At 31.8% G+C, this 14,410-nt stretch overlaps 2 protein-coding genes across 5 annotated transcripts in view; both read right to left on the bottom strand.

Annotated features, from left to right (window-relative positions):
• LOC18094956 (cyanogenic beta-glucosidase) overlaps nucleotides 1–13,997 on the bottom strand; it is a 64,187-nt gene extending 50,190 nt beyond the window's left edge. Inside the window, exons 1-13 of one of the 2 annotated variants that reach the window (XM_002298119.4) lie at nucleotides 13,683–13,997; nucleotides 13,343–13,412; nucleotides 11,811–11,869; nucleotides 11,548–11,623; nucleotides 11,404–11,481; nucleotides 11,132–11,219; nucleotides 10,736–10,994; nucleotides 10,376–10,491; nucleotides 10,055–10,272; nucleotides 9,676–9,707; nucleotides 9,480–9,582; nucleotides 9,260–9,371; nucleotides 8,654–9,141 (exon numbers count right to left, since the gene is read on the bottom strand). In XM_002298119.4, coding sequence (XP_002298155.4) covers nucleotides 8,922–9,141; nucleotides 9,260–9,371; nucleotides 9,480–9,582; nucleotides 9,676–9,707; nucleotides 10,055–10,272; nucleotides 10,376–10,491; nucleotides 10,736–10,994; nucleotides 11,132–11,219; nucleotides 11,404–11,481; nucleotides 11,548–11,623; nucleotides 11,811–11,869; nucleotides 13,343–13,412; nucleotides 13,683–13,877 — 1,626 coding nt within the window. In that variant the 5' untranslated portion in view covers nucleotides 13,878–13,997 and the 3' untranslated portion in view covers nucleotides 8,654–8,921. Of the gene's footprint in view, nucleotides 1–8,653; nucleotides 9,142–9,259; nucleotides 9,372–9,479; nucleotides 9,583–9,675; nucleotides 9,708–10,054; nucleotides 10,273–10,375; nucleotides 10,492–10,735; nucleotides 10,995–11,131; nucleotides 11,220–11,403; nucleotides 11,482–11,547; nucleotides 11,624–11,810; nucleotides 11,870–13,342; nucleotides 13,413–13,682 lie in introns of those variants that run through there. The other variant, XM_052446211.1, reaches the window with a different exon arrangement.
• LOC18094960 (cyanogenic beta-glucosidase) lies at nucleotides 218–5,687 on the bottom strand. 3 transcript variants are annotated; one of them, XM_024610989.2, is made up of 13 exons: nucleotides 5,462–5,687; nucleotides 4,752–4,821; nucleotides 4,084–4,142; nucleotides 3,907–3,982; nucleotides 3,726–3,803; nucleotides 3,458–3,545; nucleotides 3,070–3,328; nucleotides 1,763–1,878; nucleotides 1,431–1,648; nucleotides 1,233–1,264; nucleotides 1,029–1,131; nucleotides 837–945; nucleotides 218–658 (listed from the first exon to the last, which is right to left on the bottom strand). In XM_024610989.2, the coding sequence occupies exons 1-13, from the start codon at nucleotides 5,642–5,644 to the stop codon at nucleotides 466–468; spliced, it is 1,584 nt and encodes a 527-aa protein (XP_024466757.2). In that variant the 5' UTR covers nucleotides 5,645–5,687; the 3' UTR covers nucleotides 218–465. The 3 variants fall into 3 exon arrangements, with proteins under 3 accessions (XP_024466757.2, XP_052302183.1, XP_024466762.2); XM_052446223.1 differs by lacking the exon at nucleotides 4,084–4,142; XM_024610994.2 differs by lacking the exons at nucleotides 3,907–3,982; nucleotides 4,084–4,142.
• Nucleotides 13,998–14,410: the final 413 nt, after the last annotated feature.

Here is a 14,410-nt window from a genome sequence, read left to right as displayed (position 1 = left end):
ATGACCTCTTAAGATCTTTTGATGGCATCAAATTATGGTGTAATAAAAAATCTTAGGTAGTTTCTTTGTTTCTATTGTAACAAATTAGTTTTTTTTTTCTCTTTCTGTTTCTCTAAGTGTATTCTTTTTTTTTTAATGTTTCTATATTTTGCTTTGGCTATTGATTTTATAACCTTTTCAAAATACTCTGGATGATTATCCAAAAAAAAAAAAAACAATCCAACTGTAGCCCTTTCCACTCCTCATAATCTCGGCATAACTCTGAAGCCATACATACTACCAGATGGTTTTGTGGAGGGAGGCTTGCATAAGATAGTCAATGGTTGCATGGGAAGAACCCACATAGAATCTCTTAAACTTTCTGATATATATACACACTAATATAAAACACTAGTATATATAAATAGTCCCGTATATATTGGTCAAACACTTTCTGATCCATCAAGCTATTCTTAATCGCTTGAATTATACCTTTGGATCAGCCCATTTGTCCGCAAGGAATTCCGAAAACCAGGATGCTGAGCGCTTCCCCTTTCTTGAGAAACCAGATGAACGGTTTACTTGCACCAAACCAAATCCTATGGTAAATCCATCTATAAATTCGAAGTCGTCGGCGAAAGACCATGCAAAGTAGCCTTTGACTTGAACTCCATGGTCTCTGCAAAAATGAGCTCCAATGTTAAACAGTTTGGTCTAATAGTTTATCTAAATCATTATTTGAACCACCAGAAACTTTTTCGGTTAGCAGCCGATTTTAAGTTTATATATGTTCATCTTAATTAAAGGCAACAAAGGAATTAAAATCGTTTAACCACGCATGCAATAGGTAAACTCACTTGATAGATTGTAGAACATTCCGAAGATGGTTAAAATGGAATTCTATTCTAGGATGATCATCCAAGACTTTCGCTTCTGATACATCAGCACCAAGGAAGTCACTGTACCCTTGAAAGAAACAAGAATCTATGAATTCGACCATTAAAATTTTACTAACTTTCCATTAGAATGTGCAGAGTTTATTTTAATACCATTCTCAGTTATGTAAATTATTGGATTTTGGTATTTGTCTTTTATGTGATTCAAAAGATATCGTATCCCTTCTGGATAGATATACTGCCATGGCGCACCAGCCTGTAATTTGTAACAAATCCAGCGTAATATAATAAAGATTTTTCCTCAATCTCAAGTATCGAAAAAAAGCTATGTAAATTATGTATAATTTGCATACAAACCTTTGGACCGATGAGGATCCCATTTCGTTCTCCTGAAAAATATGAAGAGAACAACAGGGTAAAATTATATCATAACCACCTCAGCCTGGGAGATCATTTTTTTAAGCAAAACGTAACCTGACATTTCTTGTGGCTATGGTTCATGGCTACAATGCACCATTTTGTGCCTTAGCAAGACTAAAACAACAAAATTCTTACCTGTAATGTTGGAATTACAATCTGTTTGATATCTGCGATGATCTGGATCGGAAGAATTGGCATTTGCTGCATAATATGCAGTATAGTAATTTAATCCAACAAAGTCTAATGATCCTTTGAGAAAAATAGAATCCAGTGGAGAGAATTTTGGTAATCTATCTTGAACCAATTCCCGCATGTTGCTTGGATAGTCACCATATGTCAAAGGGTTCATGAACCTATATAGAAGCGTGAAAAATTGTAAAAAATATACAGATAATGTTATTAAAGCATATAATGAAAATAACAGAAGGCCTAGCTAGCTACTAGCATATATTTGGAGAACTACATACCAACCAAGCATGAAATCAAGAGTTCTTTTTGCAGCTTCATAATCTTCTGTACTGTTAGAGTATGGTTCATACCAACGAGCATTGAGTGTTATCCCAATCATCCCATTTTGAGAAGCCTGCATTTCAACAAACAAAGTGATACATACATATATTATTTTAATTTTCTACACATCCCGTAAAATTCATTAATTGTAAATTATGATTTGATTCATGTATGTTTTACAATTTTGTAAGTTAGTTTTTCTAGTTTTAAGCCCGATTTGTTTCATGAAAAATAATTTTTTAAAAATCACTTTCCAAACTTTTATATGTTTGTTTGTCATTAGAAAAATTAATTAATAAAAAACACTTTACTGTCAAAGAAAAAATTATATTCGTTTCCTAAAAAGTGTTTTCTTTTTATTTTAGACGGAAAACACTTTACGGAAGTTGTTAAAAATTCAGATAAATCTTATTATTTTTTTATTATATTCAATTTGGTTTTTAATCTTTTGATTGCAATATATATTTTCTTTTGAATCCTTTTTTTTCAATCTCATCCTTTTAAAATTTAATTTCAATTGATTTTCTTATTCTTTTGATTATTATATTTTTCTCTTATCATTTTTTTAATTGAATTTTTTATCTATAAGTTCTAATCCTTATTTTTTATTGTTATTTATTTTATTTGAAATAATTTATGATGTTTTTTGAAATAATTTATGAAATTATATTTTTTTAATTTCATTATCTTTCAACTTTTTTATCTGTCAGATCTAATCTCCACTTTATTTATTTTATTTGAAATAATTTATGGATTTAGATTTTTTTTAATTTCATCCTCCTTCAACTTTTTTATCTGTAAGATTTATTCCTCGTTTTATTAATAGATTTGGAAAAAAATTAAAACATTAATAAGTTATTTTTTCAACTTATTTTTCATTATATAACCAAATACTGGAAAGTATTTTACAACTCACATGACATTATCATATACCAAAAAAATAATTTATTTTACATGAAAACTACTTTCCAAAATAATTCTTAGGCATGTAAATAAACGGGCCTAAAAAACATTTGTAGTCTATTGACAAGAGTTGATTGTTAGTTCTTTTATAAATGTAGTTGGTGAAATTAGAAGATTTTACTACAGGCGAAGAAAAGAATTAAGAAAGACAATGATTAAATTTTCACGCAAAACTAACACAAGGATTAATAATAGGATTCAATATTTATGCCTTAAACACAAGGGATAGACTAATTATTTCGCTAATATCATAGGGATTAAATAATAGTTTATCCATTAAAAATGTGCATTTAGTGGATACCTGATACCTTTTCTTGTATGTATCTGCTGCTGCTACATGAGAAAGGAGGAGATTATGGGCAACTAGGTAAGGTTCCGTGGCAGAGTTTCCATGTTTGCAGTACTTTTCATCCACCCATTTGGAACATCTGCCAGGTGCAAATTGACCTGAATCATAGCCGTCACTGGAGTATTTGTGTGGCTCATTTATAGTAATCCAGTACTTCACTCGGTCACCAAATTCCTGGAAGCAAAGCTCAGCAAAATCTCGAAAATCGTTCCTATAAATTAATCAGAAGAACAAAAAATTCTATGTTACAATTCCATATCCTATTTTTACAAATAAAAATGCTTGGCTTCTATTTTGATATATGTATTTAATGTTGGAACAAAAAAATGTGATAACTTACACAATATTATCACTTAGAAAGCCGCCGTACATGTCTTCGAGTGCTTGAGGAGTATCCCAATGAAAGATAGTTACAAAAGGCTGTAAACCTGTGTTATATCATAAAATATGAGAGAGGGTTTTAGATAATAACTTCTCAAATAAAATTTTGCTCTTCTTTTTCACTTGGAAAACTATTTCTCAACAAACTATTTTGAAGAATCAAGCAGCACGGATGACTAACAACAAGATTATATATATATATATAGGGAGAGGGAGAAGATTTAAACCTTTAGCTATGGTGGCATTGATGAGCTTGTTGTAAAACTCAATTCCATCTCTGTTCACTCCTGCCCTTATTTTCCCACCTGAATATCATTAGATTTTTGTTTTAGAGAAAAGTAAAAGTAAAAATTATCAGCAAATAAATAAATAAAAAGCACACCATCACTGTTCTTATATCATACTTACTGGGAATTACTCTCGACCAAGAGATAGAGAATCTGAAAGAATCCATATTCATGTCCTTCACTGTCTGAAGATCACTCTGTCGACACGGTATGGACATTCACGTCCATTAGTAGAAGTATCCATATCCATCCAAGAAACTCTATGTTACAATTACATTATCATCAAATTGATATATACCTGGTAGCGATGGTAAAAATCAATTCCCATCTCTCCGTTGCTGCCATCAGCTATTCTTTCTGAATGTTTTCATAAAAATGATTGATGGAGCTGTACATTAATGTGTTTGTGTGTGTGTGTATATATATATACTTTTGGTCTAAATGTAATAGTAATATAAAGTCTTTTTGTTTAAATTCCCTTGAAATGATCAGAATATGATCATTTAATGATCATGCTACTGTATTAATTAACATCATTTAAATAAAATAAAAAATTAAGAAATTAATCAGAAACATGGTGGAGTAAAGTTCTATTTAGTTACTGTTTAATTTAGCTTCTTCATTCGTAAAATCAAAACTATATTTTGATATATAGTGTAGACAGACAACAAGCTTTCGTTGAAAATATCTGTAAGAGAATATAGATTTAAAAAAAGTTGAATCACTTGTCCTTAGCAAATTACCCGATACAAAGAGGCAAAAGCCAAAGGGAGAAATCGCAAGTAATTGAAACACTAAAATTTGAAAATTTATCACTGAAATCAAAATTTAATGAACCCGAACCAGACCTATTTTGACATATAGTGTAGAAAGACAACAAGCTATTTTTGGTCTTTCTTCATCATCATCATCTTCATCTTAATTAATAACGCACGCATGCACACAGAGAATGGGCGAGACAAATACCTGGGAATTCTTGAGTAAAAGTGTCCCATATGCTCCGACCTCTGCAACTTTCGTTTGCATCACCCTCGTACTTGATACCATAAACACAGATTTGCATAATCAGTTCAGGATTCAAATTTTGATACATGCTAGCTCTAAATTCCTGAATCCGAATAGCATTAGCTTTGTAGCTATATTTAAGCTTGGTTTATAACTAATTGGCTATTTGTATTGAGCATTATCATCATTCTACTACAATTGTATATATTTCCTGTACTAAAATTATGTTTGGTATGGGTTTAAAAACTTTATATTGTCTCAAACGCCATCCATAAGTTTTTTATTCACTGTAAGTTTACCATGTAAATAGACATGTTTTACTAGTAGGATAATATTAAGTAAGATCAGCATTCTATTATTATTGTATCTAGACATGTTATTGCAGTAGTGTGCGTCACTATGTATCTAGACATGCTACACATATTAGCATTCCACTGCAATTGAATCTAGACATGTTATAGCACTAGTGTTCATGACGATGTATCTAGACATGTTATAGCACTAGTGTTCATGTAACTAGTAACTCGAGTTATAACAGCGGGCGTTTGTATTCAATAACGACATAACTGGGGGGGGGGGGGGGGGGGGGGGGGGACCAAACAAATAGTGTGTACTAAGTACTCAACTAGGGAATCCTAGAAGCTAAGTGAAGATTCAATCGATCTAGCTACCTGGTAAGAAGACGAGGCTGTCCCAAATATGAAATCACTTGGAAAGGATTTACGGTTGAAAGAATTAGTGGCAAAAGGAACATTTAAGTCCATAATGTTGTTTGGCATCAGTAGCTTGGCAGAAGCAAACGAGCTTACTAGGAGGAGCATTCCTGAAAAAATCCAGCCAAGATGAATTGCCATTTGGCTAGATACTAATGTGAATGGTTTGAGGGATTTACGGTTTCAATTCTCATGCTATCCCTCCCTTTATATCTAATACATTTTATACATATCACCATTCTTCTGCAATTGTATCTAGACGTTATAATAGTACTTAGTATTGGTGACGATGTATCTAGACTTGTTGTACCTGGGATTTTGTCATGATAAATAATTGATTTATTGTGTACATCATGCCCAATTTCAAGCCCCGTAGAACCAATTCTGGTGTTATCATCGCCAAACACAACCTGAAATGGGTAGTTGGAATGTACTTTTTTATTTAAATCAAATTATTCTTAATTTGGAATTATGTAGCTTTATATTTATACTTTTAAAGTTGTCAACTCAATCAAATAAAATTATTAAACATAGAGATTAATTGACTGAACGATATGCCACTAACACACTTCTTTAAGTTTGAACGATGCGTCGTTTAGATCTTTTGATTTGGGATTGGACAATTTCAATTGAGCCTCTATTCTTCCAATTTATTTTAATTTCATCCATAATTGCTTTCAAACTTTTAATTTCAAGGAATTTCACTTCCGCCAAACTCAATTGCCAGCCCTTAAATTAGACTCATTTTTCATTTTGGTCATTGGTTATGAATTTATGTATTTTAACCCTTAATTGACCACCAAACTTTTAATTTTTTCAATTTATCCCCTGATTTGGTCAATTTCAGCCCCTATATTTACACTTTTTATTTTTATTTTGAGTGGTTTTGGATTTCTTCAATCAAGTCTCTAATTACCCATCAAACTTCAATATTTATGCAATTAAGCCCTTGATTTGACTAAATTAACTCCTAAAAATTGAAATTCAATCCCCAAACTTCAATTTCTTCCAATTAAAGCCTAAATTAATTTTAAAAATCATTTTTTCTTGTAATTTTCTAATTGAGTCCTTAAACATTCAATTTTGAATTTTCCTCCTTAAAATGAATTTTCTTTGCCAATATACACTGTCAAATTTTTCAATCTTATATATTTGAACTTTATCAACCAGTCTTGGGCGATTTCTTAAGCATTCTGGTATACTCTTCTTACTGATATATATATATATATATATATATATATATATATATATATATATATATATATATTATTTTCTTCCAATATTTTTTTTTGTATTTGTTTTTCATTTTTTTATGATTTTTTTGTTTATATAGGTCCCTAAAAATAGATAACAACAAAAACTTTTAAGGACCTATAAGACAAAATGGGGTCCAGAGCCTAATTTTTATTATCCTTATATGTTCAATACCTATTCTTCTAACAACCTTGATGAAATCTTTCTTTTTAGGGATAAACATCATTTTTTATACTTCTTCATTTTAAAAAGAGATTGATGTTATGATTTTAAAATCAAATACGGGTTGCGCCTATTTTTAGCAATTTCAATGAAGATTCCTTTTTAGGAATTAACATCAATATTATTTTTATGAGTTTTCTATTTTAGGGATTGATGTTAATTTTTTGATGTGTCTCTAATTTTTAGAAACTGACATCAACCTTCAAAATAAATCACGAATAATAGAAACAAACACCAACCTTCAAAATAAATTACGAATAAACTTAGAATATTATAACATGGAATAAATTTAGAAAAAAAACAAGTAATGGTAACTTTTTATCTGAAAGGATGTGTTAGGGGTGATGTCTATCTTCTCTTTGAATATAACTAACCTAGTTTCTAAATTTATGGAATCAATGTAAATATTAGGATTTTTAATTCCTATATTACTAGATGGTGACTTTAATTCTCTCATCTTCCGTACATTTTCCAAAACAGATCCAAATCTCGAGCTACTGCACGTGATATTGTCCATCGGGGAGCGATAAAAAGCACAAACTTGATTCATGTAAACAAGGATTACTAAAGTAACCATTCAATTCAAAGACTGATAACAAAATTAGTCTCTAATGAATTCAAAAAATCACACAGTTCATTAAACTTTGCTAATTAATGTTTTTGAGATTCATAATAGATCAAGAATATGGAGAGATGATTCATGGCGTATGGCCTTTCAAACAATAATATTCAATTTTAGGTATTTTATAGCTATATTTGTAAATTACTAAAGTTGAATGCGTCACAGACCATCCAAAAGGCCTGCCACATTTAACAGCAACAAAACATCAAAGGAAATCAGACGTGAAAGTCTGGTATATCTGCAGAGATGACAAGTTTACTATAAAATCATGCAGTGATCTGATTGATAGATTAATGATGTTTAATAGAACTTGCTCATTTAAATCAAGCATTTGGAACAAAGCAGCTCCACCACAAAATGAAACTTTATATTGCCGGCTTCAAAACAGACAATGTACAAGATCATTTATTTCCAGTCGACGTCTATCATTGGAACAATGCTTCTTTGCTTTCTGTGCAGCTGAATTAGAATCATCAGATCATATGTTGCTTCTGATCAACTTTGCATGGAAAAAATGGACAAAATCTCTTTCATGGCGGGTGTCCTTTGATGTGTTCCAAAATGAGTTGATGAGTTGCTGTTTCAATGGCCAGCAATGGTTAATGGTAGATTTCAGAGGATAGCACGGAGACTTCTCTCATATGGTATGGTATTGCTTGGAGTATCTGGTTAACCATAAATAATTTGGTTTCAATGATATACAACTAGATTTAGAATCATTCTTCTCTTTAACCCTCCACCGGTTGTCTACATGGTTAAAGAATTGTGAAGAACATTTCAATTACACAGGTAATGATCTCCTCAGAAATGCTGTTGGTATTTGTAAATGGACAAACAACAAAAGACGTGAGACTGGACTGATGCATCTCTGACAAACTTTGTTTTCACTAAGATGCAGACTTCTTTACAAGATAACACCTTCTCTATTTTTTCTTTCTGCAAATATTCTTACTTCTATAACAAACTGTCAACTTGTTTTGATTTGGCCATGGCTACCATTGACTAATAATACTATCGAAAAAAAAAGAAAAACAAACAGCCACAGAACATAATTAAGATAATAGTACGGTAAGAGTACTTCACAGCCTTTTCAAATTAAAATACAAAGCATTTCAGTACTAGAACAACACGAGGCTGGAGCTCTTACATTGAGATTTAACTTGGTGACATATATAACCAAGTTTTTATTGAAACAATACAGTATAATACATCACACACTTAATTAGGAAAAATTCATAGAATCGAGTTCACTGGATAAAAGTTATCCTAGTGATTATTTATTTATTTATATTGGCGGCCAAATACTTAATTTCTCTTCCATCAAGCTATATTCAATCGCTTGAAATATAATGGTACTGGATTAGCCGGTTGGTCCCCAAGGAATTCTGTAAACCAATGTGATGAGAGCTTCGCTATTCTTGTGAAATTAGACGTACGGTTTACGTACAACAAACCGAATCCTATGGTATATCCATCTGTAAATTCGAAATTGTCGGCAAAGGACCATACAAAATAACCTTTGACTTGAACTCCATGATTTCTGCCAAAATTAGTTCAAATGTTAACAGTATGGTCTTGTAATAGCAGATTTTAAGTGCATGCTCACGGTAACTAAGACAACAAAGCAAGAAAAAAAAAATCCCAAAGTGTAAACTCACTTGATAGATGCTACAACATTCCTAAGATGAGTACAATGATATTCTACCCTTGGAAGATCCAGCACGGTCCCATCATGTAGTTCTACATCTGTCTTAACGACTTCACCGTAGCCTGAACAGACGAAAGAAATGGAATCAAGAATTGATGATGAGTGTGGCCATTACAACTTTGACTGGATTCAATTAATTATAGATCCAAAAGTTTTGTTTTTTCAAATACCATTTTCAGTGATGTAAATTACTGGATTATTGTATGTATCTTTGATGTGATTCAACATATACTGCAACCCCTCTGGATAGATATACTGCCATGATACACCAGCCTGCAATTTGTGATAAGAAAATTTTTTTAGTTTCAATTCCGTAAAAAAAAAAAAAAAAAAGAGTTTGAAAATTTGTATTATTTGCATACAAACCTGTGGACCGATGGGTTTGTCATCTCGTTCTCCTGAAAAACATTAATGGGTAAAATTTAACCACCTCATGGAAGAATTTTTTTTGGATTAGATCCTCGTTTTTTTGGCGGAAAATGTACAAATTAAACAAAATCTCTGTTTTAAGTGATGGAAGTAATTAAGGGAAACCTTGGCAAGGGAAGTAAAACTTCATTTCTTTTAGGAACAAAGTTTGTAGAAATTAACGAATGAACCTGTGGCATACCTGTGATAATTATCCATGGCTACAATGATGTTTTTCGTCCCTTACAACAAGATTAAAACGAAAATATTCTTTCCTCTTTTTCCTCTTTCGTTCTCTTATATGTATATATATTATCATTACATTTTATGAGCATACCTGTAATAATGCAATTAGAATCTGTTTGATATCTACGAGGGTCTGGACTAGAAGAATTCGCATTTGCTGCATAATATGCAGTATAGTAATTCAATCCAACAAAGTCCAACGATCCTTTGAGATTTATAGAATCCAGTGGAGAGAATGTTGGTAGCCTATCATTGACTAATTCCCGCATGCTGCTCGGATAGTCACCATATGTTATAGGGTTCAGGAACCTAGAAACGTGAAATGTTAGTAAAAAATCTACACATAATTATATTGAAATAGCTAATGAAGATAATTTAAGGCCTACTTATTTATGTTTGGAGAAATACATACCAACCAAGCATGAAATCAAGAGATCTTTTGGCAGCATTACGATCTTCTGTACTGTTAGAGTACGGTTCAAACCAGCGGGCATTGAGTGTTACCCCAATCTTCCCATTTTGAGATGCCTGCATTTTTTCAAGAGTAGTTCATCGACAAGAGTTGGTTGCTGATTTCTTTTTCCAATCCCTTGAGATTGGAAAATTTGTGAGAAATAATGATTACTTTTTCTGGCAAAACTAGCAGGGGGATTAAAAATAGGATTCAATTTTTAGCATTTGAACTCAAGGGATTGACTAATTATATAGCTAAGATCATGGGGATTAAAAGATACTTTACACTACCCATTAAAAACGTGCAATTAGTGGATACCTGATACTTTTCCCAGTATGTATGTACTGCTGCTGCATGGGAAAGGAGGAGATTATGGGCAACTATGTAAGGCTCGGTGGAAGAGTTCCCATTTATGCAGTACTTTTCATCCACCCACTTGGAACATCGGCCTGGTGCAAAGTGACCTGAATCGTAGCCATCACCGGTGAACTTTTGTGGCTCATTCAAAGTAATCCAGTACTTCACTCGGTCACCAAATTCCTTGAAGCAAAGCTCAGCAAAATCTCGGAAGTCACTCCTATAAATTAGACGAACAAAAAATTCACTATAACAACTTGATTCCCTAATTTTTGCACTTTGTGAATTATTAAATAAGCTTGATATATGCATAATGATGGAACACAGTATGTTACAGCATGCTAGGTGACAACTTACACAATATTATCACTGAGAAAGCCACCGTACTTGTCTTCAAGTGCTTGAGGAACATCCCAATGAAAGAGAGTTGCATAGGGCTGTAAACCTGTGTTGTGGCATAAAACATGAGAAAAGGTCTAAGATAAGAACTTCTGAAATCAAGTTTTGCATTTCTTTTTTTTACATGGCAAATTATTTCTTAACAAACCATATATTTTGATGAATCAAGCAGCACGCATGACTTACAGCAAAAAAATTTATATTTCTAGGGAAAGGGAGAAGATTTAAACCTTTAGCTATGGTTGCATCGATTAGCTTGTTGTAAAACTCAATTCCATCTTTGTTCACTCCTGCCCTTATTTTCCCACCTGAACACACAAGATTTTTTTTAAGAATTGAAAGTAAAAAGAAAATATCAACCAACAAATACTTACTGGGAATTACTCTGGACCAGGAGATCGAGAATCTGAAAGCATCCATATTCATATCCTTCATTTCTTCAAGATCACTCTGTCACAAAGTATGCAAATTTACATTCATTATTTGAAATTTGCATGCATATATGAGTTGAGTTTTGAGTAATGAAAATGTATCTATTTGATTTTAACAAATTTGAATTTTACGTAATAAATGCATTCCATTTTTTGGTATGCCATACCAGAAGGCAACTTAAATTCCATTTTCATCAAATTCATACCTCGTAGCGATTGTACAAATCAATTCCCAAGTCTCCGTTGCAGCCATCAGCTATCCTTTCTGAATGTTTTCATAAAAATCATTGATGCAACTGCATATTAGTCATTCATGCAAAGTATAATGGTTTATCTCTCTCAATTTTATTTATTATTTATTTAGTGTTCTTGATGGGATCCACCTCTATTATGTTTTGGGTTCTTATATTTTTTTCTCCGGCCCAAGTTTTTTTTCTATGTTTTTAAATCTTTTTGATCTGTGAAGCAATGCTTCAGAACATGCATGAATATGATATGAATCGCCCCCATGACAATTCTAAAAATAAAAAAGATGTAATACTTCATATATATCTTAAATTAATAAAACATTACCATAATTAATACAATAATTATCATATATGTGTAATCGATTGAAATATAAGAATATATAAAGTAATAAAGAAGAAAAATATGCGTCATTTTATCTATATTGGATTTGAAATTATAAATTTAATTGAGATATAAAAATTAAATTTTCTTAATCACAATTGTTGTGATTACGAAATGATAAACGATAGTCTCATCTTTCCTCCTGTAAATTTAATTATTGTTGCTTAATATCTCTCTTTTAATTTATTATTTTATAATAAAATAAATATTTTTGGTATAGATATAATTATATCATGATTTTTTTAAAAAAATATATTAAAAAATGAAAAAATAATTTTTTTTATTTACCTTTTAATTAAAATTCCCTTGATATATGGATACGATCCTTTAATCATAATGCTACTGTATTAATTAACATCAATTAAATAAAAATATAAATGTTGACAAATTAACCAGAAAATGATAGAGTAAAGCTATATTTGGTTAAATGTTTTGGTTTCTTAATTCAAAAAACTCAAAATTATATTTCTATACATAGGTTTGGAAAGCTATAAACTTTGACCGCCAAAAGTATCTTGACCACATCCTGACGTACCAAGTCATATATCTCCATACATCGTGTCTTTCTTGCTTGCTGTTATATATATATATATATATATATATATATCAGAAACACTGTGTCTAGACCGAAGCAAACCTGCTTGTGCATATATATTCTTAGTTTCGATTCATTTCATTTTTCCCTTTGATAAATACTCTCTTAGTGGAAATAAGAAACAATGGGAAAGGCCAACCTGGACTAGTTATTGGCTTCCTTTCATAGTTTGAACGTAATTTGTCAAATGTCTTCCCTCTATTATAATCCAATAAATGTATAATAATAATAATAATAATAATAATAATAATAATAATAAAACTATAGGGTTAGCTTTCAAATTGAGATTCAATTAAAAAATTAAAGGACACCCGTAGCAATAATTGCCTGATGAAAGAGGCAAATGCTAAAGGGGGGGAGCACATGTAATAGAAATAATAAATTTTGAAAATTGATCACTGAAATTCAATTTAATGAACCAGAACCAGCCATAGGGTAGCTTTCTTTAGCTCTTTCTCCTTCATCTTTATCGTAACAACATGGGCACGCACATAGAAAATGAGAGAGAACTACCTGGGAAATCTTGAGTAAAAGTGTCCCATATACTCGGACCTCTGCAACTTTTGTTTGCATGACCCTCGGTCTGCATACCATCACAAAGATTTGCATTATCAGAGGATTACGAATAATACACGCTAATTTACCAAAAATAAAATATCGTGTGTGCGTTTATTTTTCCGTTTGCTGCTCTTCTCCATGTGGATTCTGCACTTTGGTGCTGCATGTATTATTCTTGATTTACAAAAACTCTTGAGTTACAGCAGCTAAGCGAAATGTATCCAACAAGAACAAATAAAAAAGAAATGTATACTGCATCATTAGGGAACTCTGGAAGCTAAGCGAAGGTTCATACCTGGTAAGCGGATGCCGCTGCCCCGAATATGAAATCCCCCGGAAAGGATTTACGAGATAACCCGAATTTAAGATCAGTGATACAAGTCGTATCAAAGTCCTCAGTGATACCTCTTGGCATCTCTATCTGAGCAGAAGCAAACGAGAACATTAGGAAGAGCATTCCTAATAAAAGCAAGCCAGTAGGAATAGCCATCAAGCTAGTTGGTAATGTGTATATGCTTCGAGGGACTTATGGTTTCCATTGCCATGCTAACCCTCCCTTTTTATAGAGGCTTCAAGAGAGACGTAGGTGTGCAATGCAGGCATTCTCGGCTGTTCGTGGCCCTAACAGTACTCTTCAATTAACTATTGATATGGACGATAAATCCACAATTTCGACATGTTTTCTGACTTCAGATTATCCTTTGAATTTCATCTCTACTCTATATTTTTCAATCTGTTTAACTGTTTATGCTTCTTTTAAAATAGATTCTATAAATAGAACAATTAACTCACCAAGTGTCAATTTAATCTTTTCATAATGTGTGTTTTAATCTTACTGTAAAAAATTGCTCGCTTTGTCCCAATAGTAGAAAGACTTTTCTCCAAGGGAAGAAAAAATCTCTTGCAAGCCCATGCATGTGTATATATATACGGGTCTTTTATAGGTGAATTTCTATTAAAAAAAATGTACTTGGAATGTACTTGGATTGAGTTTTTATTAGCACGCAAAATATTTGGATCACT

Source organism: Populus trichocarpa, chromosome 1 (genome assembly GCF_000002775.5).
Source record: "Populus trichocarpa isolate Nisqually-1 chromosome 1, P.trichocarpa_v4.1, whole genome shotgun sequence".
Classification (NCBI taxonomy): domain Eukaryota; kingdom Viridiplantae; phylum Streptophyta; class Magnoliopsida; order Malpighiales; family Salicaceae; genus Populus; species Populus trichocarpa.
Note: the sequence above shows the minus strand (reverse complement) of the source record. Positions and strands in the feature narration are given on the sequence as shown.